At 49.2% G+C, this 26,168-nt stretch overlaps 2 protein-coding genes across 7 annotated transcripts in view; one reads left to right on the top strand and one right to left on the bottom strand.

Annotated features, from left to right (window-relative positions):
• The window catches only part of PRCC (proline rich mitotic checkpoint control factor), a 23,499-nt gene extending 6,893 nt beyond the window's left edge, over window positions 1-16,606 (top strand). Inside the window, exons 2-7 of the mRNA XM_029227594.1 lie at window positions 4,092-4,139; window positions 6,714-7,280; window positions 9,539-9,634; window positions 11,565-11,708; window positions 13,742-13,807; window positions 16,035-16,606. Of these exons, the coding sequence (XP_029083427.1) occupies window positions 4,092-4,139; window positions 6,714-7,280; window positions 9,539-9,634; window positions 11,565-11,708; window positions 13,742-13,807; window positions 16,035-16,121 (1,008 nt within the window). The 3' untranslated portion in view covers window positions 16,122-16,606. The remainder of the gene's footprint in view (window positions 1-4,091; window positions 4,140-6,713; window positions 7,281-9,538; window positions 9,635-11,564; window positions 11,709-13,741; window positions 13,808-16,034) is intronic.
• SH2D2A (SH2 domain containing 2A) overlaps window positions 10,171-26,168 on the bottom strand; it is a 21,373-nt gene continuing 5,375 nt past the window's right edge. For 2 of the 6 annotated variants that reach the window (XM_029227595.1, XM_029227601.1), the window contains exons 6-8: window positions 24,777-24,926; window positions 24,259-24,567; window positions 10,171-11,148 (exon numbers count right to left, since the gene is read on the bottom strand). In XM_029227595.1, the coding sequence (XP_029083428.1) occupies window positions 10,906-11,148; window positions 24,259-24,567; window positions 24,777-24,926 (702 nt within the window). In that variant the 3' untranslated portion in view covers window positions 10,171-10,905. Of the gene's footprint in view, window positions 11,149-16,801; window positions 19,363-21,411; window positions 22,523-24,258; window positions 24,568-24,776; window positions 24,927-26,168 lie in introns of those variants that run through there. The other 4 variants (XM_029227597.1, XM_029227599.1, XM_029227600.1 and 1 more) reach the window with 4 other exon arrangements.

Below are 26,168 nucleotides of genomic sequence, written 5' to 3'. Positions count from 1 at the left end.
CAGTGAGTCCTGTGTTTCCAACCTCTTTAGTTGGCTAAAGTTAGTTCGGGGGGCAAGAGGTGGTTCTCATTCTATTTCCTCACCCTCCCAATGGCCCTGGACTTCCTCTGTGGCCCTGGGTAGATTACTGAATGTCTCGGAGTCCTGTTTGCCAGCTTTAAGAGGTAAAGATTTATTTTTACCCCTCGCTCAAAGATGAATAGTCATGACTTAAGAAGTGTTTAGGGGCTCAGCACATGTTTTTGAGGGTCTTAGTGTTCTGTTTTAGGGAGTCTGTCATATTTTGTGCCCATCTTGAGATGATTTATAATGGAGTTCATTAGGTTAGTACAAAACGTTCAAAGAAGGATGGTTGTGAGTAGCCATAGCAGTTCTCTAAATCCAGAATTAATAAGGTGTTCCTAAAGTCTTTGTACAGTTTGTGTGTGTGTGTGCGTGTGTGCGTGTGTGTGTGCGTGTGTACGCACACGCGCTTTTAAACTTAGGTTGGAAAAAAAAAAAACTTAGGTTGACAGTGTAATGGAAACAATCTGACATTTAAGGAAAAATTGAATTTTCTTCGCACAGCTGATCTGGCCTTCAATTCTATTAGCCGTGGGACAGTTTGCCTACACTTTCAAAGTAGCCACTTTCTGTTTGTCACAGGATCTGAAAAATAAAAATATGCTTGTACAATTTTATAAACGTAATCATCTTAAACTTGATAAAATTTTATTTTCAGATTGTTTCCATTGGACGTATTGCCTTAGATGTTAAAGTTTAAACGTGCCTGGGGACTTAATGAAAACCTTGTATACCCCATAGTGAGGTGGCTCTGTGTGGTCTGCTGGAAAGGAGAAAAGTCTTCACAGTCAGAAGACAAGGGAAATGGTCAGTAGCCCCTGAGGCAGTGGGAGTTTGGAACAGAGAAAAGGTCAGAAATGCTTGAGTGTTTGGGGCTTAAGGCTTATTCTTCGGTTGTGTTTGACATCTTGGCAGACCAGAGAGAATAGTAATCCTTGAACTCTGTTAAGAATTTTAGTTTATATACATTTTCATGGATAGTAGCTCATGCAGTCTTTAGAACAATGTTGTGACATGGATAAGTATTATTGCTAACTGAGGCTTGGGGGGTTAAATGGCTCTTTGGGGATCCTCCCAGCCAATGAGTGGCAAAGCTGAGATTCAAACCTGTATTTCTGATGTTGTGCCTTGTACTCTTGGTTGTATCATGTGGGATCTGATCAGTGTGGATCTCAGGTCTGGACACGCACAGCTCAGCTGCAAAAACATGACAGGTGTTGCTGCAAAAGCATGGGAGCCTAAACTGATTCAGGTCCCAGTTCTGCCGTGTACTAGCAATTATTTAACCTCTCTGAGCCTTATTTTCCTTACCTGTAAAGTTGAGATAATAATGCCTACCTTGAAATTTTATTCAGGATTGAATAAAAACTTGTGAATAAATTGCCTGACACATAGTAGCTACTCAGCAAATGACTGTCCTGCCCTTTACTGCCCTTTCTCTTACCCCCATATTTAAGCACTAAGACAGATTTCTCTTTTTTAAAATATATATTTATTTATTTTGTTTATTATTATTATTTTATTTATTTATTTTTTTCTGTGTGGTACGCGGGCCTCTCACTGTTGTGGCCTCTCCTGCTGCGGAGCACAGGCTCCGGACGCGCAGGCTCAGCGGCCGTGGCTCACAGGCCCAGCCGCTCCGCGGCATGTGGGATCTTCCCGGACTGGGGCACGAACCCCTGTCCCCTGCATCGGCAGGCGGACTCCCAACCACTGCGCCACCAGGGAAGCCCTGTTTTGTTTATTTGTCTTTGGCTGTGTTGGGTCTTCATTGCTGCACACGGGCTTTCTCTAGTTGCGGCGAGCGGGAGCTACTCTTCGTTGCGGTGCGTGGGCTTCTCATTGCGGTGGCTTCTCTTTGTTGGGGAGCACGGTCTGTAGACGCGTGAGCTTCAGTAGTTGTGGCACACGGGCTCAGTAGTTGTGGCTTGCGGGCTGTAGAGCGCAGGCTCAGTAGTTGTGGTGCACGGGTTTAGTTGCTCTGCGGCATGTGGGATCTTCCCGGACCAGGGCTCGAACCCATGTCCCTTGCATTGGCAGGTAGACTCTTAACCATTGTGCCACCAGGGAAGTCCAAGACAGATTTCTCTTAACAGGTTTTTTTAATACTACAATTGGCAGCAGTTAGTAATTAAAGTCATTGTGTACTGACTACTGTGAGGTAATATCGAACTGTAAGATAGGGCCTTGGCTGTCAGAGTAAAGGGAAGAATATGCACGTGAAAAATGTAACATTTACACAGCAAGCACAAATGAATCATTGTTAGCATGCTGCCACCCCAGACAAATGAATAACTTAGGGACACAGAGTGAAAAAGAGCAAGGTGAGCTTCTTCAGAAAGACTTTAGGAGTTTCGAGTCGGGAAGTACAGAGAGCAGACTGACAGGAGAGTGAGAGGTGTCAGTGATTCAGGTAGGGGAGAGGGAGTAATAAGGTGGGGGACTTACGTGAAAGAAAGCACAATTGGAGGATCAGCCAATTCTTTGAGGGGATGTTGGAACCACACTTGATGCCCTTATCTTTTTACTGCCTTTATTACAGTTATTTGGGTACTTGTCATTCTTTTTAACTGGACTGTGAGTTTCTTGAGGGCAGGGACTTTTTTCATGTCATGGCACACAAGAAAATCTTTGAAGCACAGTGGGGGAAGTGGTACAGGCTGTGCCTCTGGAAACCAGTGGGCCAGGACTCTACCTGCTCCAAGCCCTGCCTGATGCCCTGTGGGCTGAGTGGGTCAGTATCATCATAGTACCTATAACCCAGCCATAGGACACCAGCTGGGAAGCTCTGTCTACGGTGCCTGGCACAGTGTCTTGCATACAGTAGGTTCTGAGTAATGATGATCAAAAAGTCCTTGTAGCACACAAATCCAAAAAGGAACCTGTGGACTTCCCTGGTGGTCCAGTGGTTAAGACTCTGTGCTTGCACTGCAGAGGGCGTAGGTTCGATCCCTGGTGGGGAAACTAAGATCCCGCATGCCATGTGGTGTGGCCAAAAAAATAAATAAATAAAAATAAAATAGAAAAAAACAAAAAAAAACCCAAAAGGAACTTGTGAGATATGAGGGTCAGTTGAGAAAGACAGGCAGAGGATTTGAGTTCTTTAGAATCTTGGAGATGAATAGGATCTTAGATTCTTGCCTAATCACCTTTGTTTACAGATGCCCCAAACCAAGGTGCTAAGAACAAATGGAAAACTTTTAAGGTTCTCAGTTTGGATATTAATTTTTTAAAATAAAATGTGAAAGCTTGCTCTTCATATGCCTTGCATCTTTCTGATAGTTGGAGATGCTGAGGAACTGGTATTGAGCTAAAAGTTTAGACATTTTTAGTGTGAGAGCTTGTATTAGAAACAATCCTGATGAGTCAGAGGAGTAACACAGATGAGCTCCCTTTTTGCTCCAAGTTCTCACAGTCATCATTTGCTCGCCTTCTTCCTGGACACAAACAACTCTGTCTGGCAGACAACAGATCATACTTCGAGAGGGAATGGATTTCTCCAGTGGCTTTGACCTTTAATACCTCATAGAAGAGTAGTTAACATACCACTTAATCCCACCGGAGTTCCCCAGCCCTGTGGTTATGTAGTCTATATAAGTGGTTTTAGAAGTGAAACTGAGATTGGGTGAGATTGTGGGCCAAATCCCATTCATCTTCTAGTGGACAGATTTATAGGAAGAAGAGTGGGTGTAGCTTTTTCTTTCCACCAAAGACTGAATGGGAGGAAGTAGTCTTAATTTAAAGGACTAGAAATGGATGCTAAGAAGGCTGTGCAACAGGTCTGGAGGTATGGGAATGAGTGACCAGGGGTGGTCAACGCATACCTTGTTCTCTGAAGCCGTTTGAGAGCAGGAAGGAAGCTCTGCTTTTTGGCTGGCTCTGGGGGGGGTGCATCTCTCATACAGAGGAGGGGCTCGGACAGGATGATGGCCCCTGTTGTCCAGTCCTTTATTTGTGCTTCATTTAATGTGGGTGCTTCTCCACTGTCCTTAAACAGTGAGGCCTTATTCCATTTCTTTTTCTCTTAGTCAGATTCCGAGGAAGATGAACCCACAAAGAAGAAAACTGTCCTTCAGGTAAGCTTTGTGATGTAATAGAAGCCATTTCTTCTCTTCCCATATTGCTTCCTGAAGGATGGGAAATTTCCAGGTCAGGCGTAGAGCAAATGCAAATATTGGACGACTGCCTGTTTGGGTGTAGTTTTGTTTTCCTGATAACATCAGACTTCGTGCTTCTCTACCCTCTCCTCGCTGTTCCCTGGCTTCAGCGCACTGGCGTCTCTCCTAGAGGACAGGCGTGGTAGGGAGATGAATTGGAACTCAATTTGATTCATTACGTTTCAGGTAAAAGGATTATTTAGGAACGGTAGAATAAATGGATTGGTCAAAATGTTGTTATGGAACATATGAACTTTAAAATTATCCATCTTCTCCCTGTCTCATTTTTAACCTGGAAAAGAAACACTTAAATAGCACTTACCAGGCACTAAGTGCTGTACCAGTGTTTAACTGATTTAATCCTCCTAATAGTGCCTAAGTCATAGCGTTATTATCATCCCTGTGTTACATACAAGGAAAACGAGAGCTTAAGGAACTTGCCCAAGGTCAGACACTAGTGGGGACAGAGCTGGGGTTCAGACTGAGGCAGTCTGACTGTAGAGTCCAAGCTCTTACCTGCTGCATTTGGCTGCTGCTCTGTCATCAAGACCAGAAGTCCTTAACCAGACAGTGTTGGGAGATGATCTTGCTGCTGTTTCCTGTTTCCCCTTGTCCCCGTGCCTTTATTCTGGCTCCCAGAAGTTTCTTCCTGTTCAGTTCCACACTCGGTGATTTATACACTCTCTGACCTCATGTTGATTATATGCTTCAGGAAGAGCAAAAGCAGTTCTGCCTTGAGACTTCCCTGGGGGCGGTGTAGTGGTTAAGAATCTGCCTGCCAGTGCAGGGGACACGGGTTCCATCCCTGGTCCCGGAAGATCCCACATGCCGCGGAGCAGCTAAGCCCGTGCACCACAACTACTGAGCCTGCACTCTAGGGCCTGCGAGCCACAACTACTGAGGCCCGCGTGCCTAGAGCCCGTGCTCCGCAACAAGAAAAGTCACCACAGTGAGAAACCTGTGCACCACAACGAAGAGTAGCCCCTGTTTGTGGCAACTAGAGAAAGCCGGCATGCAGCAACGAAGACCCAACACAGCCAAAAAAACAAAAACAGTTCTGCCTTTATAAGGTTGCTGTCTCATGATTTAGGTATATGATGCTGAAGTTGCTCCTTCCCCTGACTCTGTTAAGGTGTCACTTCCATGGCTGGGAGGTGTTAGAAGGACAAAGTCATGTGAAAGAAAGATAACTAGTGAGAGTGATATTGTGTCCATATTTGTAGTGGGTGATGGAGGAGGAATCATGGAAGATACTGACTTGCTGAGACTGAATGAAGCCAGTTGTTCTCTGTTATCAGAATGGCTTCCTGGAGGACGTGGACTGGCAACTGAAGAGATGAGAGGACACTGGCTAACACCCCAGGAGTAAAAAGCAGTCTTCCAGATGGTAGGAAGAGATGAGTGCATAGAGAAACTCTGAGCTGTTAAGGCAGAGTATGGACCCAGCACTGCACAGGGATGTAGCCATGATCCCAGATGTATCTGAGAAGTCAGACACTTTGAAGGTAGCCTGAGGATGTGCTCCACCTGCCACCTCAGTCTGCTTTTTATGAACCTGAGCCTCTGGGGTCTACCAGGCTGAAATGACCCAAATCTGTGAACACAGACAGCAGGGAGAAGAGCCCATTTTCTGGATGAACAGTTCTGCCTGGCCTGCTTGACTCAGAAGTCTTATTTTACTCATTCTGGGCATTTCTTGGCTGAGAGAGCTGAAGTACATGGGTACTCCAGGACGGTGACACAATGACCTTATTCCATTCTCCTTTTTCAGACTGACACCTCCCTCAGCCCTGCAGTTAGGCCAAGCTGGACCTGTAGCACATGGAAAGCAGAATCCCAGAGATTCTTATGAATAATAGCAACTCTTGTTGGGCTGAGGAACACTGGATAGGCTGAGCCAATTAGCTTACAAATTGATAAGTTAAATGCGTGACTCTGGCGTAAGCAAGCTGAATATACCCCGTCTGTAGGGCTTTTATTGGGTGGGGGAGGGAACTTTGGGCGGTATGTATGAATATCTTTTTTGGACATAGGCTTGCTCTTGACTTTGAGTGGCAATCCAAAGGAAGCAGGGAGTAATCCCATGTTAAGAGGAACCTTTAGGACATAGAGGTTCAGTGATCAGCTGGAGAGAGCCCTGGGCTTTTTGCGAAGAAGGATGATGTATTTGCCAAATGTATTTATCATATTTGCAAAAAAATCAGAGTCAGGGAAGGCTTTGTGGCAGAGGGAAGTGGAGCTGAGTTGAGATGGATGAGGAAAACAGGGATGACATCTTACCTTGGGAGAAGCGGACAGCAGAATGGCCTGAGGTAGGAGGAGTCAAGTCCAGTTTGGATGACGTTAGTGGGCCGAGGTTAGACGGAAACAGGGCTGGTAAGATTTTAGGCTAGAGCACATATCTGTAATGCTTGTTCTTAATGTCAGTAGTATGTATCGTAACATCTCACTTGTCATCTTTCTTCCCTCCTTACCTAAACCTGGGCTCACCAGGGATCCAGTGAGGGGACTGGTTTGTCCGCCTTGCTTCCCCAACCTAAAAACCTGACTGTGAAAGAGACTAACAGGTTGCTCCTGCCCCATGCCTTCTCCCGGAAACCCTCGGATGGCTCCTCTGACACTAAGCCCTCCAGACAAGCTTCTAAGACCAAGCCCTCTTCTCTCGCCCCTGTTGTGGGCACCACAACCACCACTCCATCGCCCTCTGCTATCAAGGCTGCTGCCAAGAGTGCTGCCCTGCAGGTGACGAAGCAGATCACGCAGGAAGAGGACGATAGTGATGAGGAAGTAGCCCCTGAGAACTTTTTCTCCCTCCCTGAGAAGGCCGAGCCGCCTGGAGTTGAGCCATACCCTTACCCCATTCCCACTGTCCCTGAAGAGTTGCCTCCAGGCACGGAACCAGAGCCGGCCTTCCAGGACGATGCAGCCAATGCCCCCTTAGAGTTCAAGATGGCAGCAGGCTCAAGTGGGGCCCCTTGGATGCCTAAGCCTGGGGATGACTACAGCTACAATCAGTTTTCCACGTATGGCGATGCCAATGCCGCTGGTGCTTACTATCAGGTGGGTAAGAGGCATGGAGGGCAGGCCAGGGAATGTTGGAGTACGGCCGTCAGGGAGAGCTTTGAGCCAGTGATACGGCCTCTGTGGCATCACTTTGGCTGAATTAATGAATCTTCTGGTGTCTTGGTTTTCCTGTACCTGTCAGGCCTCAAAACATACTGCCTTTATGCTAAGTCTTGTAGTCTGATAGGTCAAAACACATAATTGACCCGTTTATTCTGAAAACAAAATGTCATTGTAGGAGCTGATGAAAGGTATAGGGAGAAAGTGGAAGAGGAGCAGTCTCTAGTCTTAGAGATCCCAGGTAGCTTCTGCAGATGTGGGTGAGGAGGATAAGTGAACTGTGGCATAGACTCCTAGACAGCAGTGAGTCCAAGAAGAGTTCTGGAGGCGGGGAGTGCTGAGGACTGCAAGGGAGAGGAGGGACTGCGGAGGACAGGAGGGAATCTGGAGAGTCGAATGCAAAAGGGAATAAGGAGAATGGTGAGAGGCCTCGACTGAGTCACAGGAAGTTGAAGGGACTGAGGCAAGTCCCTGGAAAGAAGATGCTGGAGGACCATAATTTGGGCAGAGATAGAGAGTGGGGTTTGAGGGTGGTTTGGAGTTTGAATCTCAAACTATGTGAGTCTATTACTTAACTGCCTCTCTGAGTCTCAGATTTCTCAGCTCTAAAATGGGAAGAACACTAGCAACTTCAGGGTTGTTAGGTGGAATTACATTGGTTTAGCGTGCTGCCTGGAACATAGCAAATGCTCAGTAAATGGTTATGATAACTTTTTATTCAAATGTTATTTGGAAGAGCTGTTTAAATTGTTCTATGTGGCCTCAGAGAGTGAGAATATATGAGGCCAGGTTGTAAATAGGTTTAAGAAAGACTTTTCCAGTGGTCAGAGCTTCCTGAGATGGAGAGGGCTCCCAGGAGTTCGGGGACTCACAGCAGTGGTGGAGGTGGAACAGAGGCCTCTGGCCGGTCCTGTGGCTGGGCAGCTGTAGGAAGTTTTCCTGCCAGCACGCGATGGTTTCAAGACTTCATTCTTCTTCAGCCACTGTGATTCTCTGAATGGTCAGTGTTAATCTTATCTACAGTCTAGGCAGTGGGCTTTGAAGGCACTCTGTTCTGATCAAAGACTTTGAGAACTATTTGCCGTTAAACCTTGTTGTATCCTGTAGGCTGATCAGGGACAATGCATCTCCCCTCAAGGTTGTTAGAAGGAAGGAGGAACATGAGTGTTTTGATCTCTTTAGCAGGAGAAAAAAAAAAAAAATCTAAGAAACCACTAGTTTACATCCAGCAAATGAGTATCAGTTGGAATTCTATATGCAGTTACAAACATTATTGAGGTAATCTGTGCAAATTAAAGCACTTTAAATACACTAGGGGGCCCTGCAATGTAAATGTATGTTATTATCAATACTTTTAATGAAAATTAATTACTCTGGGTTTTTATGTATTATTTTTATTCAGAATTAAACCTTATTTTTCATATAGCTCACTATAAAGTGAATGTTTTTAGAGGAGCATTTCTTGGAGTTCTGGGCAAAGGTGGAAGAATTAGGAAAAAGTACAGGCAGGGAGGAAGCAGTTTCTCAGCTCTGTGGCTGCCTGACTCGGCCACAGTAGGGGCCTTGCCCTTGCCTTCACCCCTCTTCCTCTAGGGTCCATAACAACATCTGGACAGCTCACCTCTAAAGGGAAATCATCAATTCCTGAACTAAAAATCTGGTAATGCAAACCTGGTTTGTTCCCAGCTTTGTAAATTCCATACCACCCTTGTAGGGGTTGATTTTTATCCGAGATCTGCAACCTCCCTGCCTGTAACAGGTGATCTCCTGTGTCCAGGGTGCTAGATAGGATGAGGAGCAGGAATGGCATGCCTCACACCTCTCACCTCTGCTCACACTGGATTCTGCTGGGGTTTTACGAGCAGGAGCAGGGCTGAGGCGCAGTAGAGGTCAGGAGTGGGAACCACTCTTGGGAAGCGGCCAGGGGAGCAGGGGGTAAATTGAAGCCAGAGAGAACGTCTTTATTTCTTACCTCTCTTCCCTAAAAAATATCCATCTGTCTGGATGGTGCAGATGAGAAGAAAGTCTGGTTCTTGAGTTACAGGGTAGGTCCTTAGGATCTGTGCTTTTACTGGTCCATTTGAGGGTCTGTAGTGTGGGTGTGGGTGTCACCACTGCCTCTTTGATGAGGCTTTTCTTTGTCCCCTCTCCACTGTGCCCTCAGTTGGTGTGTTTTTTTCCCTCCTTGACTGCAGGATTATTACAGTGGTGGCTACTATCCCGCACAGGACCCAACTCTGGTTCCCCCACAGGAAATTGCCCCAGATGCCTCCTTCATCGATGACGAAGCAGTAAGTTAACAAAGCACAAGTGACCATCTTTAACCCCTGGTCACCAGGTTTCAAATCTGAAGCTAAAGGAAATTCTTTCTTTTTTTTTAAACTACATTCACTTACGATTAGGTTTGGCAACATATAATTGAGAAACTTTAAGTAATACTGGCTTATGTAAGGGAAGTTAACTGTTTTCTTCATAAAAGAAGGCTAGAGGTAGGCAGGGGAAGGCTGGTATGGCAGCTCCACAAAGCTGTCAGGGATCCAGTCCTCTTCTGATCATTACTTTGCCCATCCCTAGGTTGTGGCCTTTATTCTTATGGTTAGTGATAAGAATAAGAATGGGGCTTCCCTGGTGGCACAGTGGTTGGGAGTCCGCCTGTCGATGCAGGGGACAAGGGTTCGTGCCCCGGTCCGGGAGGATCCCACATGCCGCGGAGAGGCTAGGCCCGTGAGCCGTGGCCGCTGAGCCTGCATGTCCGGAGCCTGTGCTCCGCAACGGGAGAGGCCACAGCAGTGAGAGGCCCGCGTACCGCAAAAAAAAAAAAAAAAAAAAAAAAAAAAAAGAATAACAATGTAGCTAAGTCCACTGCCATCATTACTGCATACCAGGCAGCAGAGTGGAGAAAGAAAGTCACCTCCCCTTTTAGGAGACTTCCTGAAAGTTCCTAAGAACACTTCCCCTTCTGTCTTACTGACTAGAACCTGGTCACATGGCCATATCTAGATGCAAGGAAATGGAGTCTTTTCGCTGGGTGGTAATATGCCTAGCCGAAGTGTTGGGTTCATTCATACTAATGGAGACAAGGAGAGTGGATTTGGGGAGGGAATAGCAGCCACAGTAAATAACCCTGTGTTTCACATCACTGTGTTCCCTGCTGCTGAGCTTTTCCCCAACTCAGCACAAGGGAAGATGAAAACCCCATGTCCTGCGGCCATCTGGTCATGTTCAGGAGATAAAGTATTCCATCTGTAGGGAGGTCACAGCCTATTAGGAGTGGGTTGGAGAAATAGAGGATTCTACCTCTTTGCATGCAAGTTCTTATAAAAATAATTTTCTTCTCACCTTTTCACAGAAAGATATGCATCCCTTTGCAAACTTCTGCCTGTGGTTAATACTGTGTTCATCCACCTCCCTGTGTATATCCTCCTTGACAAGTTCAGTAGTTAGGCCCTTTTTGTTTTAAGCCTAGGAGGCAGCAGAGAGCTCATCCAGTGGCAAAAGTCAGCTTCTTATGGGTAGAGTGACCCCAGGAGGCCTTGCTAATGCTCAGACCACAACCTGGGTTTCATTGCAGGTTTCCGAGTGTTATTGACTTTAATTCCCCTTTGCTCATACTCCTTCTAGGCATATCTCCTGGTGACTTGTGGTGTGATTTTTTTTTTTTTTTTTTTTTTTTTTTTTGAGGAGGAAAGAGTAGCAGTCTTCTAGAAAATTTGCCAGGTCTTTTTTTGAGGCTTCCTCTCTCCCCATCTCTACGTTCTCCTTCTCTCATGTCTGGTCTGTTGTGCGGTCTGCTGATTTGGTGATACTGAACCAATGCGAAGGAACAGACACGTTAAAATAACCAATTTTTAGAGAGAAATCCTAAAAATTTTTTTTTGTACCCTTAATTTGAAAATGGTATGCAGTCCTTTAGGCAGATACAATTTATAAATAATTTGAATACAAATTCATATCAGTGATTCTCTGCACTCACTTATGTTTGGGAATACATTTTGGCCTTCCTTTCCCTGAGGCCAGGAGAACCTCTGAGAAGTAGCCTTTCACCTGGCTTTAAGGCCACTTGGTAGGTGGCACGGTGAAAGGACATACTGCATAGAGAGAATTAAGGGTGCAGTGGAATTGGGGAGGCCCAAAACCATTCTATAAACTCTGGATCCTTGGTGACATCTCCTGACCCCCTACCCAGACCCCCCACTCCTGAATTTTTTCCCCCTTTTCCAGTTTAAGCGGCTGCAGGGCAAAAGGAACCGAGGGAGGGAGGAGATCAACTTTGTGGAGATCAAAGGTGATGACCAGCTCAGTGGGGCCCAGCAGTGGATGACCAAGTCATTGACAGAAGAGAAAACCATGAAGTCATTCAGCAAAGTAAGTGGGAAAGGTCTAGTGGGTGGCCAAAGCAAAATCTGACCCCCATACCCCATTGTTACTGTCCCAGCACCTTTAGCAAACACCTGTTCCCCTTGGTACTGGAGTGTACACCAAGCCTCCCAGATAGAGCTCCCGCCTTTCAGAATTTTGCAGCACTTTGCTCCCCATCTGGGTGGTGGAGTCTGGTTACTGAGATTGGATGGTTGAAACAGTTTCCTAACCTGCAGTTGGGAAGATCTCTGATATGTGTGGCTCCTTCCCTGGCTGGACGGGATCCATAGCTGCTCTTCCTTCTCTCTGCAATCATATCCCTCTCTCCATCCTGTTAAGCTGGGACCCGGCACAGCACATCTGTGAGGTGTGGGCACAACAGAGCCTCAGAAGCCCTGGGGTCCTAGGTGCTGAGTGTACATGTCCTTCTCTCTCCTTTCTTTCCATTATTTATTGTAGCCAGCTGTAGTCTTTTCAGATGCTTTATTCCTCACAGTTCCCACACCACACTCCTACCTTCTCTCTGCTAGTTTTCTTCAGTCAGTATGATGAACATCTCTTCACCCAGTAGCTGAGTACAGCAAATGTGGACATTTATGAGCCTGCCACAGGGGGGAAAATGTGGGGAACCCTGGATTCTAGCCGAGCACCAGCAAGGCCAAGGTTGGGCATTTTATTCCCTTCTCTATCCATTTTCTTTGCTTTGTTCTGTGGCCACAGATGGCCATCTGAGCCCCAGCCATTTGTTTTAACTGAATGTTGGCGGCCATACAGGACAGAGCAAAGGATTGTGGTTAGATCAGCATAGATCCATCATTGTTTACTGGAAAAACCACTTAGGAGAGCATGCTCTACTAACTGTGGGTCGAGAAGCATCATCACATAGTAATAGCTCCTGTTGTCAGTGCTCACTGTGGGCCAGGAATGGAGCTGGATGTTTTATGTTTGTCATCTTTAACTGTCATATTAAATGATATTAAATAGCATCAAGGAATTGGAGTTTGCTGTTTTCCCAGGTCTAAGTTTTTTTTCCATCATCTCATTGTATTGAGCTAGATTGAAAAAAAAGGAGAGACAGATACAGTTCCTGTCCTTGAGGGGTTTACAGTGTAGTTGAGAAAAAGAGATTTAAGGACACTTGAGTGTAAATGATTATGGTGCAAATTGATTACATAAGTGCTGAGGAGACTCCAGAGAGGAGTTTTGGGAGTTGGGTGGGGCTGATTAGGAAGCTTCTAGTCTGAGACAAGACTGGCAGAGGACAGAAAAACCGCAGAATGAAAGCCCAGACCAATATAGACTTTGACAGTAAATCATTTGCATCAAAGTTTGGTTGGTTTGGTTTTGGTTCAGTGCAGTTACGGGTGGAGGCTGGAAGACTGGAGAGAGGTGGGGTGATGGCAAAAATCTAATTCCAGGGAATTTGTTTGTTGGCAGTTACTAGAATGAGGGACTGGGGTTTCAGCCAGAGGTGATTGATGGGAGAGAGCTTGGTAAGCAGTAGGTAGGAGATAGGCTAGACATCTGGCCTGACTGGGGAGAGGTGAACAGAGATGAAGAGGGCCTAAAGGGGAGATGGGCAGAGTGGGTGGTGAGAGAGTCTGGAGGGTGGGAGGAAAGGAGGGAGGAAGGTCTCCTGGACCCTGGCACTTCAGCTGTTTTAGACTGACTGCAGGCAGTAAAGCTGGTATCAAGTGCCCACTGTGGGCAGAACACCATGCTTGGTGCTGGGGGCGGGGTGGGGTTACTTACCAAAGACGTGTGTAGTAGACAGCCCTGACCCCATAGGATTTCCAGTCTAATGGGGATGTTAGCTGGCTATTTTAGGCAAGTAGTCTGAGCTTGGGATTTTTGCATAATGGCTTTAATAAAGATAACTGTAAGTATACAGACATAAAAACAGCCCCAAGCTGACTTTTTCCCCCTAGGATTTGGGCTGTGTATAGTTGGTTTCTTAATGCCCAACCTTGCCTCATTGGGGCACGTGAGAAACTTCCACTTTTCTTTCAGTGGGTTAATGATTGTTTTTTCCCTTGCAGAAGAAAGGTGAGCAGCCAACAGGCCAGCAGCGGCGGAAACACCAGATCACGTATCTGATTCATCAGGTGAGAGGGCTGAGGGCCCTGGCCTGCTAGGCAGGATCCCTGTAAACCTGGGGATTTGAAGGCTGAGATCTAGGCTAAGAAGCTTCCAGCAGGCACCCTCCCCAGTTCTCCATACGGCCACTAGGTGGGGATGTGTCCTTCAGAATTCTACTCTGCATCAGTCTCACTTTAGATAAGACTCAAGTACAGGTGCTTGGAATAAACTCTGTAAGTGAAAATTCAGATAGTCAAAGCATAAAGGTAAGAGGGGAGTGAAATGGTTTATCACAGGGTTCTTTCAAATAGCAAGTTTATCTGATAATTTAAAAAACTTTAGGGACTTACCTGGTTGCGCAGTGGTTAAGAATCCACCTGCCAATGCAGGGGACACGGGTTCGAGCCCTGGTCTGGGAAGATCCCACATGCTGTGGAGCAGCTAAGCCCGTGCGCCACAACTACTGAGCCTGCACTCTAGAGCCCGCGAGCCACAACTTCTGAGCCCACATGCCACAACAACTGAAGCCCGTGCGCCTAGAGCCCGCGCTCTGCAACAAGAGAAGCCACTGCAGTGAGAAGCCCGCCCACCGCAATGAAAACCCAATGCAGCCAATAAATAAATTTAAAAAATTAAAAAAAAACTTTAAAGAAAAATTGGTTCACCAACTTTTAGCAAAACATCCACCTCGTGAGGAAGTTGGTTTTATTTATGTTCTCCATTTCTGTGGCAGGAAAATCAGTGCAAATAATTCAAAATTACAGATAATCCAGAATATCTTCTGGAATTAGAATATGTCTTGGTATTTATTTGATAGGACCTGGAAGCTTTCAAATATTCACTGAATATCTTTTCGAGACCTACTGTACTAAATGCTGTCAAGGGTACAGACAGGAATAAGACTCTTTCCTGGCCATTTCCCTGGGGAGTGTGTATGCTGGTTGGTGATTTCAGTGGCAAAACTTGCTTTCGTTGTTCTTATCATATTTTCACATTCCTTTTCAGAGACTCCTTTGTACCCTTACCCTGTCTTATTGTTTGTAGGGAAAGAATTTGAGGGTAGGGTCTTTCAAAATTTTTTTAAATTTATTTTTTAATTATTTTTTTTGCTAGCTGCTCCCCTGTAGGGTCTTTTTTTAAACCCAAACCCTTAGCACCCCACCCCATTCCAGGGGAAATGAGCAGGTATCAGCTAGCTTGTGGGAGTGGGGTTGAGGAGCCCCATTTCTAGGGTGGCGCTTGTACCTTCCCAGAATGCAGTGTAGAGCCAGGAGTTGTTGCAGTCAGAAGGAGAAAGCATTAATTCTAGTTCCTTCCAGTCAATTTTTCACAGCTTCAATTTATACTTGAAAGTGGTGTGAATTTCTAGGGTACCATATACACTGTATTCAACACAACAGCAAACTGTGGCTCCAGACTAAGTTATTATTGGTTGGTGTCCTGTTTTGACCTGTCCAAGTCTTTGAGGCTGTCCTCTCCCACTTGGCTAGTTAGGTATCCAAGGTAGCCAGTTGTCTTTCTTTCAGATGCCAGATTCAGTTTCTCATTTGTCCATTTCCCACTTGAGCATCTCAGTTTTAATTCTAGCTGATGAAGGACCAGGATTCTTGAGTCTTTATTCTGCTTAAACCCTATTAGCTCCCCAAAGAGATGGTTTTTCTTTGCTTTCTCAGGGTCTTCCCCTTCTGCTTGAATAAGGGAAAATTAAATCTTTCAAGGGATTTGCTTTTTCCACCTAATTGTTTTGATGGGAGAAAGGCTCTATTTTTTATTTTTTAAAATATTTTATGTAACACTATTTTAAATATACATATCAATGTTATTAAATGAAATAAGTAAAAAAAAGATGTTGGGGGTAGGAGTTTATTAATTTATTCTTTTAAAATTTATTTTTGCTGTGTTGGGTCTTTGTTTCTGTGCGAGGGCTTTCTCTAGTTGTGGCAAGTGGGGGCCACTCTTCATCGCGGTGTGTGGGCCTCTCACTATTGCGGCCTCTCTTGTTGTGGAGCACAGGCTCCAGACGCGCAGGCTCAGTAGTTGTGGCTCATGGGCCTAGTTGCTCTGCGGCATGTGTGATCCTCCCAGACCAGGGCTCGAACCCGTGTCCCCTGCATTAGCAGGAAGATTCTCAACCACTGCGCCACCAGGGAAGCCCGGGAGAAAGACTTTAAATTGGGAAGTGCACAGAGGCAAAAGAAAAATATTTCTCTGAACCTTAGTGTGACTCTCCCCTGCCCCCTCTTCCTCGCATAGGCTAAGGAGCGGGAGCTGGAACTGAAGAACACCTGGTCGGAGAACAAGCTCAGCCGCCGGCAGACCCAAGCCAAATATGGATTCTAGGGCTCTGGACCTGACTGCCCCCTGGATCTCCTGCTGCCCAGCTGGCCGGGCCCCCAGCTTCGTCTCTGGGACCCCAGCTGTTCCAAGCCCAGGATCTCCTTCCCTGAGGACCCAGCCCTCGCCTCTGCGAGAATGAACATATTTGATAGATTTTTCTTAACAAAAGTTAGAAAATTCAGCTCCTTTCTGTCTTGGAGCTAGCAGAGACTCAAGTGATGCCTCTGAAGGGGTTCTGAGTTCTTAGATGGCAGTTTTGCTCTCTGTTGGGTGTGACGAAATGTTGAACCCCTCCATCTGTTTTTTTTTTTTTTTTTTTAAACCAGGGATGTCTGTTGAAATAAAACATTCAGTCTGACAGATGCTGCCTGCCCTGACCCTTTCCTACTTTTAAGTGAGGTCTCTTTTTTTTGGACCCTTCTCATTTGTTATCCTGTCTTTGGATCTCAATATTTACTTTGTGTAAAGCAACCTCCAAACTATCGTGAGCTGCCTTATGATTACTTTGCATCTTTTCTGAGTACTCACCATCTAAACTGGGGTCATGGCCATTGAAGACTCTAGGAATTGTACCAACAATTTTGTATGGGACCAGGGGCCTGTGATCCCAAATATGGAAAGTATTGCTGATCTCGGGTATCTCTGAAGACTGGGGGAAGTCAAGGAGATTGTTTCTGTGACATGAAAGAGTTGTTGGACATAAGTGGTGAAATGCCTGTCCCTAAAGATGAGTCAGATTTATACTGGTTGTCATCGACCTGGGCTGGTTTGGAAGCTTTGCATAGAGCTTGGGGGCTAGACAGATCTTGGAGATTTCTGGATTCCTAGCTTTTTGCTTGAGAGGGAGGGGCAGGTTGGGTGGGTGGATGGATGGGGAAGGGAGGTGGCAGGGTCTGTGACTTGAGTTAGCTGTAGGGCACTGTGGTGCCCAGGAGCCACAAGATAGGTGGCATGATTCCTCCTCGGAGCAAGGTTCAAGTAGAGATGGAAGATACCAGGTATCGTTCACAAAGCAGCATGCAAGTCCTACTGTAGACACTACTGAAACCTGTTGCTGAGGATACTGGGACTCCAGTAGGGCTTAACTGCAGTGGCTTCCTGCAGGAAGGGACTGTTAAACTCCTGCAAGAAGAAAGGCCTTAGATGCTAGGCAGAGCAGTGTTGACAAAGATGCCTGACTCTAGTCGTTGCAGGTTCTGAACGGGGAAAACACTAGGAGGAATTGGTGTTTGACAGTCCTGGTGACAGGAAGGCTAAGGCCAGAGGGGCAGTTTGAAGAAGTGTGTGGTGGGGACTTGGAGACTAGAAGAAGTGAGGAATCTCACCATGCTTCTGCTCTTGTCGGCTGGGGTAACTTGAGGAGTCTGTTTCTCATTAAGTACAGAGGAGGGTTTCATCACTTACAGGAAAACCACCCGCTTATCTGAAATCTGACCTACTTCAGGTTGGAGCCAGACAGGGCTCCTGCATCCCACAGGGACACTTGGGCTGTAGTTGTCCAAGTCAGTGCATCCAGCCAGCCTTCAGCAAGGAGCATTAGCCCGTACCACCACTCCCACCATCCACAGAGGCACTGAGGGCTGAGGTCGCCCCTCTGGGGTGTCATAGTGAAGTGAGGTGGTGAGGTAGGCTCAGCAGGGCCCCAAAGTCTGAGGTCCCATGGAGTCAAGTGCTGTTTCTGTATTCAGTACGCTATAGACGCAGCCCTGCCCTCCTGAGTTGCCACACTCCTGGGATTCAGCAGTTCAACTTTCTCATTTTAGGGGCTGCATCATGATGGAGCTGGAAGTGCTTTGGGTTGGGAGGCAAGGCGTGGTGGTCAGGGGTTGTCCTGGTGTCTTCTGGGAATGGATAGTTAAGCCAGATATCTTTCAGCTTCCTCTTGCCTCCCACCTCCTTTGGTTCTCTGGAGGTAGTATTAAGCCATTTTTTTTTTTTTTTTTGTGGTACACGGGCCTCACTGTCGTGGCCTCTCCCGTTGCGGAGCACAGGCTCCGGGTGCGCAGGCTCAGCGGCCATGGCTCACGGGCCCAGCCGCTCCACGGCATGTGGGATCTTCCCGAACCGGGGCACGAACCCGTGTCCCCTGCATCAACAGGCGGACTCTCAACCACTGCGCCACCAGGGAAGCCCTAAGCCATTTTTTTTAAAACCACTTTTTACTCCTACCAAAGATGACATTATTATTTGGTGGTTAGAATTTCTTGGTTACCAAGAGAAATACAAGTTAGAAAATGGACAGACTTTATTTGGGAGGGCTTCCTGAGGTAATAACCTCAAGTTCTGATAAATAAACAGGAAAGAGAAGACAGGGATGAGGGAGAGGGAAGGAGGAATAAGGAATGATAACTTGGCTCAAATTGGCATGGCAGTAACAGCCAAGGGACGGGGTTGGTGGGGGCGGGAGGTGAAGGCCTTGGTCAGAAGTGGCTCCCAATGGCCCTAGAAGGTGTTGGAGGTGCTGGGGCAAAGCCCAAGTGCTCAGTGCTGCATTGCCCAGGGCAGAGGAGCTGAGGAAGGTGAGGTCCACAGGAACAGGCTTAGGACGCAGACTTAGGAACTGCCCAGAGATGGCACAGCTGTCACAAAGCGGGTTTCAGCTCTGACCCTTGGGCAGGGACCTGGCCAGGTCTTCGCCCCAGCTGGGTGCTGAGCTTGCTGTCCAAGAAGCCGCAGTCTGTTGAGGGGATGGTTGAAGTTCTGTGGGGCCTGGGGAGGTGGCAAGGGTGCTGGAAGGCTTTGCTGTCTGCTCCCAACCTTCTTTTACCCCCTCTCCCTCTGCTCAGCTTTGTTTCCGGTGGGGACACATGTTCTAAGGCCAGTAGAGGTAGTTGGGGATGGGGCCTCAGTGATGACTGGCCCCCAGTCCTCCTTAAGTGGGTCCATGGGGAATGATGTGCTCTAGACTCGGGACTGCTGAGGTTGGGGGTTTAATAGCTTCTCAGCCCCCTGCCCCTGCCTTGGTCCCCTGAGCCAGAGTTACAAGGTACTTTACTGAGACTGTCTACTGCATTAGCTGAGGGAGCTGATAGGATAAAGGGGACAGCTTAAGGGAGACAGGAGCAGGAAAAAAAAGACTTCAGGGTCGGCCATGGTGCTGAAGGGGCTGGAACCGGAGGAAAAAGCTGGAACCTCCACTTGCAGCAAGGCCTTCTGCAGGCTCTGAAGGGGATCTGGGGCTCGGGGTAGGAGACTCTTCTTTCTGACAGGGGGCTGAGCCAGAGAGAGCCCTCCCTAGAGGAAGCTGGAGGGATGGAATAACCACGGGAGACGGAGTCAGCTGGGAAATGCCCTCCCCCTCCCTGCCTGCGTGGTCTCTGCCGGGGCAGAGGAACCTGCTCAGCACAATCGCCAGGCGCCCTTTCCTGTACTAGTTACTCAACTTCTCTATCCTGAGGTCTCACCGCAGCCCCAGGCCCCCGTGGGAGTGAAATCAGCAGGATGGTGCAGGGGTGCCTATGGCTATGGTGCGGAGAAGGGAGGTTCCACCACCTTGGTCGTCAGGGCTGGGCCTGCAGCTGGAACCCTCGGGAGGACCGGGGCCTTATCCTTTGGCCTGGGAGGGACCTCACGCTATAAGGGGGAACATTGGACTGGGATGACAAGATCTGGTCCTATCTCCAGTACTCTGTCACCTCCCCTCTCTAGACCTCAGTTTCCGATTTGGTTGAACCAAGAAGTCAGTCACAAGGGGTCTGAAGTCCCTTCTAGTCCCAGCGGTCCTGCTCGGCCAAGCCCCTCGCTGCCTGGTCTCATCTGCTCTGGACAGCAGCCCTGTGGGCAAATAAGGCATTCTCTCCATTTCAAAGCAATGTAGGGAACAGTGGTGCAGAAAAAAGTTCCCCTGTTAAAGGCTGGGCAGCTTGTTAGCAAACAGCCGTAACAGGAACCCAGGGCTCCTGACAATGCCATCATCTGGATCCTCCCACCCACTTTGGGGAGTCCACCCCTAGCTGTGAGGAGCTGAAGAGGGAGGGGGAGATTCCCTGGGTCCTGCTCACCCCTTTCTAGCAGGCTTTGCTCCTTCAGAAACACCAAGTGGGTCCCTAGGCATTTCTGTCCCCTCCCCGAACCCGCCATCCTGTTCTATCCCGAAGTCTAAGGAAATCCCATCTTCTGACTCTGATTTCCAGCCCTTGCTATACAGCAAGCCTCTCCTTTTCCTGCCTCCTCCCCTGCCACGAGGAACCAGCCATGAGGTGACTCCCTGAGTCTAATCTAAGACCTTTCTTGCACTTTCAGCCTCCCCTCCCAAAGCCATCTGCTCCCCTCCCCTCCCCCGTCTCTTGCTCAGGAGGGAGTTTAGACCTACAGACAGAAGGAAGTGGAACCCCACTCTGTTGACTCAGCAACCATATTTCTCCTTGAGCTGATTAGCACTGAGTGGAAAGGAGGGGAATTCACTAGTCACTGGAGCTGGCCCTGCACCAGGCTGGGGGTGGCATGGTGGTGGCAGCACCTAGGCCTAGGGAATATGTCTTCAGGGAGGGGGTCTGGGGGGCTTCTGTGATTCAGGCAAGTACCCAGGGCCCCTTGGCAGGAAGAGAGACCTCGATAGGCTCTGATTGTCTTGACTGAACTCTCATAGAACAGGCTGGGACCACAGGAGTACCCAGAAGCCCCCTGAGTGGCTCCTGGGGGCAGTCTATTCTGAGCCCTCAGGGCCATCCAGGCGCAGACACAGCCCTGCCTCAGGGAGCCTCCAGTCTGATAAAAAAATAAGACCCAAGGCAGATTCTTCTAGGTGGTTGAAGCTTAGAATGCAGAGCTTGGCCACAGAGGCAGGAAGATGGCCCTGAAGTGGGTCTGGGCAGACAGGAGGAAGCCTCATAAGAGGAACAGGGGAGGCCTAAGCCCAAGAGGCTGGGAGCTGCTGCAGGGGGGCTCCCCATCCTCCTAAGGGGCTCACACACATAGGCTAACAATGCCCCCTCCCCCTCCCAGTCCTGTGTTTGGCAGGGGGTTGGGGAAGGAGGTGCAGGGGCTACCTTTCAACCACGCCCCTCCCTGCCCCTTTCTTTCCTGGCAACCCGCAGGTGATGTAGCCACCCCTCTGCCCCTGGCTAGCTGCCCAGCTCGCCCCAGTTAGGGAAAGAATACTTTTCAGAGAGAGGTCTGTGTCCCTTGCCTTGCTGTCTCCCTGCCCCCAACCCATAGATCTGTGACCCTTGCCCAGGAGTCTCTCAACCCCCGACCCTTCTCCCACCATTGCAATGGTCGTTCAACCACTTGCCTTCCACAATATGAGAGAGAGAGTCAGAAGGAGAGACAGAAGGAGCCTGGAGTACTTGAATCCCTGTTGGGGGAGGTGGTTGGCGATGATTTATTAGCCAGACAAGAATCAACAAACAAGTTCTAACATCTGTTCTCGCCAAACTGTTCCTCAGACAACAGCAGCATTGGACCAGGGCCCAGACTCAAAGGCTCAGAGGGCCAAGGATATCAGACTCCAGGAGGAGAAACCAGGGCAGCGGGCTGCAGCAGGGCCCTCCTAGCCCACTTCCTTAGAGGCAAGCACTGAGCCATTGGATTCTTGGAGACTCTTGGGAGGGAACCAGTGGGTGTGTCCCTAAAAAGAAGCCGACTCCACATTTGCTCCTCTGACCTCCAGGCTTCTTTGTGGGGCCCCAGACCAGTTAGGGGAACAGGGGTAAGCTGGGATCTGGAGGAGGGGAACAAGCACCTGGGCCCTAATGAGGCAGAACTCTGGAAAGCAGCCAGATTTCCTGAGGAAATCTCTGACATTTCCTGTGGTAAAGAGTTAGTGGATGTGGGGTATGGAACAGAGCACTAAACAGGAAGCTGGGGTTCTAGTCCTTGACCTTGTCTAAGCCACTATCCCTCTCTGGTTTTGTTTCCTTATCTGCACAGTGAGGGAGTCGAACTCGATCAGTAAGAGCAAAGGAGATGCTGCTCCTCTTCCTTCGCTCACTCGTGGCAGACATCACTAATCAATCACAGAGTTCTTTTCTGCTGAGTTCAGATATGACCTTAACATCCTTTCCATTGCAGCGCTCTAGGCAGCCACAATGAATGGATTGGAGTTGGCATGCGAGGTGACACCTTTTTGCCATCTTTGCAATGGATGATGGCTGAGGTCCTTTCCAGCTTTGATCATCTACAGTTTGTTCCATCCACATTTTGTGAGAAGGGCGCCTGGGTGTGCGTGAAGGTCTCTGGACCCGCTGTTCCAAGTTATCCCCCACCCCCGCCCCACCCCAGCTCAGACTCAGCAGCTACTGAGGAGGCCCCAGGGGGAGCCACGCCTGACCTCTGTTCTGAAGCACCTGTCTAGAAAGGTTGTGGGGGAGGGTGTGCCCCCAGCGGGGTAGGGGCTTGTGGGGCACAGCAGGGCCTTGTTCAGCCACAGAATTCTCAGAATGCAGTTGTTGGCCACCTGGATTCTGTAGGGAGAAGGATGGTCCCAGGTCACACCCTCTTCCTTCTGCCTCCTAGGCTTACCTGCAGCCTCAAGGGCCAAGACGTCTGATCTTAACAGACATTGGCCTGCAGAGAGGTCTAAACCTCTCTCATTCATTCAACAAACATTTCCTGAGCACTTGCTCTTTGCCAGGCACTGTGCTGGGTGCTCTGGAAACAGAGATGAACAAGTCCCAGCCCCTGCCCTCAGGGAGCTCACACTCTGCTGGGGGAGAGGGGAGATGGGTGTCAATGATCAGTGGCATGGCAAGTGTGTATAAAGCCTCTGTGTGGACGGCCTCTGCGGTGAGGTCAGGGAAGTCTTTGCAGAGGAGGAGAAGGGCAAGCTGATCTTGAAGGATGATTAGAAGGTTGCTGGGCAGCCGGAGGGTGCCCTTGCAGGAAGTAGCGATAGGCAGAGGGACTGGCATGTGCAAAACCTTGGGAGGTTTGCAACCACTTGGTGTGTTTGGAGGAATGTGACCAGTTCTGGGAGGGTGGGAGCAGCTGATGGTAAGACTGAGGAGGTGGTTCCCCAGCCCACACAAGTATAGAGGGCCTCATGGGCCAGGTAGCTGTTTTAGAAAGACCATTCCGACTTTCTTGGGGCAGAGTGGGTCAGAAGTGGCAAGACTGGTGGTTAGGAGGCCAGTTAAGAAGCCCTTGGATAAATCCTGATGAGAGATGATGGGGGCTGAAACTGGGGAAAGGAAAAATATATTTAGGAAGAGACTCAGCAGGAATCAGTGGCTTATAGTGGAGTGAGGGTGAAGAGAGGGGAGACGTCAAGGGAGCCCTACGATCTTGAATAGTTGGGTGACTGGAGAGGTACCCGATCAGAGAGGGAACAATGGAGGGAGCAATCCAGGGAGTAGGGTAAGGACAGTGTTGGCTGTGCTGAGTCCAAGAAGCTGTGGGATGCTGGGGAGCCGAGCAGAAGCCTGGAGAGAAGTTTGCATAGAGACATGGACTGGTGACCTCAGCTCTAGGATGGTAGCAGGTGGCAGGGGTGTGAATAAGTGTGAGCAGGCACAAGAGCTGAGCAGGAGCCTGAGGTGCCAGAAGTGGGGGGGAGGGTGGGGAAGGGCCTGAGGAGGCGGGCAGAGGCAGAGGGATTGCGTGGGAGCAGCTGGTGGGTCTAACACATCCCATGAAACAAGATACTGACTTGAACTGATCAGTGAGAAGACTGGGCAGGTGGGAGGATGGAGGAGAGGAGGAGTGTGCGGAAGGAGGGGGCGTGCAGGTACCCCCTCCCCTGAGCTCATCTGAGGTGACACAAGGGACTCCAGGTGCTCTTCTTTAGGAGGTCCCTGAAGGCTGAGGGGAGGCAGCCAGAGTGAGAGGCCCAAGTTCAGACTTGGGAGGAGATTCCCAGCACAGGGTGGGGTCAATCTCAGGTGGGTCTGAAGAGGACAAGCCAGGTGAGAGGGACACAGGCTCAGTTGGGGGAAGGCTGACGGGGCCTCTATTTTCTCTGAGAAGTGGAGGGAGTGGGGACTTGACAAAGGGGAGGCAGGTCCCAGTAACTCCAGGCAGAGGAGAGGGAGCAACTCTGGGCCTGGAAGAGGGTTGCTGGCAGCCTGGACCCTCTGTCCTTCCCATCTCACCTCAGACCTCTGACCTGCATTCACCCTGACCCAGGCATCCTGTCTGAACACCTTCTCCACCCTCCGCAATCTAGCTTTCAGGAAATCCTCCTTGCACCCCCATTATTTACCTGGCTTCCTGGGACAGGCCTGGACTGGCACTTCCGTAGGACTTCGTGCCTGAGGATGCACGGCGGGCCCTCACACCCTGAATCAGGCACCTTCACCTCCACCTCCGCATAAATGTTGCTGGGGGCTTCCCCGGGGCTGCCACGGCCCATGGCATAGAAGTCTATGGGTTCATCAGGCTCGTGGTAGATGGGGTTGGAGGGCTTGGGGGGCGGGGTTGGGCGGGGTCTCGGAGCGGGGCTTGTGTAGACTTCGGGAGGCAGCTGAGGCTTGGCGGGGATGGGAGGCTTGGGCTTGGGCGGCTGGGATGTCTAAGAGAGAAGGCAGGCGGGGAGGAGAGTGGGTCAGAGCAACACAGGCAGGGCCAAAGCTGCAGCTCAGCCCGAGCCTCCGCTCCCTGCAGGCCCCGCCCCCTCCCCGCTGGCCCCGCCCCTGACCGCAGGGCCTTCCCTCTTTTCGTCTCCCGGCTCCTCCACTCCCTCAGGCCCCACCACCTCTCTCAGCCCCTCCCGCCCAGTACCTGCTTTGGCCCCCCCGCCCCATCTTTCTGCATGGGGGCTGCGCTTTGCTCCTTTTTGAGGATTGAGGTATACTGAGGTTGTGAGTCCTGGCTTTTGCTTCCAGAGTCTGATTCTTCAGTCCTTAGGGACAGTCCTGCGGGCTCAGGAGTCTGCGGGGAAAGAATGAGGCCTCAGGGACTTGGTGCACGACGGGCGGGTGGGAGTCGGCAAGTGATGCAGGGGGGCGCAAAATAATCTCGTCCATACGGATAATGTCGGGGGTGGAGGTGCGACACAGAAATTTGGGTGGCGCTGGGTTTCTGGGTGAGGAAGAGGCGGCAAGGAGACCAGGAGGCGGGACAGTCGCTCTGGTCACAGGCCATATTTAGCATTAAACTTAACTTCATCTGGAACATAGGGCCAGGCCAGTCGCCATTTGTACCTGTGGTTGTAAAACTGCAACAAGGCTTTAAAAGTCTTTAGCCTAAAATTTTTCGGCATGGGGATAGATCTCCAAGACTTCTGTGCCTGTGTTTATTTCTGCAAGTGCCAGGCGACTCTACTTTATGGAGCTATAAGCTAGACATCCTCGGGACAGAGACACTGCCTCAGGGATGAGGAGATGAGCCTTATAGGGTTCCTTCCCATGTTAGGTATGCTTTTTGCTCAGCATTTATCCCTGGGTTCTTGAATGTTCTCCACATGCCCACTACTTTTGGAAGGCTCAGGCCATAGGCCTTTTCTCATGCTTCTGCAATCCACCAAGCGTATGTCTCCATCTGAAGGTGTATAGGCAGTTCATGGATTCAAGTCAGAATTCTTTTTCCTTGCCTCAACCCCGTAAGAGTTCTTAGCATTCCCTTTATGAATAAAAAATAGCACCTCTACCCTGCTGCCGAAACAGCAGCACCTTAGGAGTCAACCTGGACACCTCCCTCCCTTCCTCCCCACATCTAACGGAGCACAAACCCTGCTCCTTCCACTGCCTAAATATCTTTACATCTGCACACCTTCTCCACGCCCACAGCTACCACTCCAGTTCAGGCCTCCTAAGTCCTCCTCCTGCATCATCTTGCCCTGCTAACCCATTCTCCACTCCGTGAGCAGAGTAAGCCTGCAGAAGTTCCCCTAGCAATCCTTCCATGGCTGCCTGTTGCTCCAGGATAAAGCCCAAACTCCAGAAAACGTGAGTGACAAGACCCTCTGAGGGCCGGTCATGGAGCTTGGTCTCTGACAGCTCTGCGTTTGGCTCTCGCAGCTCCAGCTGGCTCCCCTCCCCACCAGACTTCCCTACACCCTGTTCCAACTGCTTGGGAATCTTCAGGTCTCCACTTATTCCTCACAAAATTCTGCACAAGAGTTACCCCTAGGCACAGTCCCTCAAGGCAAGTTCTTTTTTTTTTTTTTTTTTT

Source organism: Monodon monoceros, unplaced genomic scaffold, assembly GCF_005190385.1.
Source record: "Monodon monoceros isolate NGI ecotype Baffin Bay Population unplaced genomic scaffold, NGI_Narwhal_1 Super_Scaffold_18, whole genome shotgun sequence".
NCBI classification, from domain to species: domain Eukaryota; kingdom Metazoa; phylum Chordata; class Mammalia; order Artiodactyla; family Monodontidae; genus Monodon; species Monodon monoceros.
The sequence above is the reverse complement of the archived record's forward strand: the minus strand, read 5'-3'. Positions and strand labels throughout refer to the sequence as shown.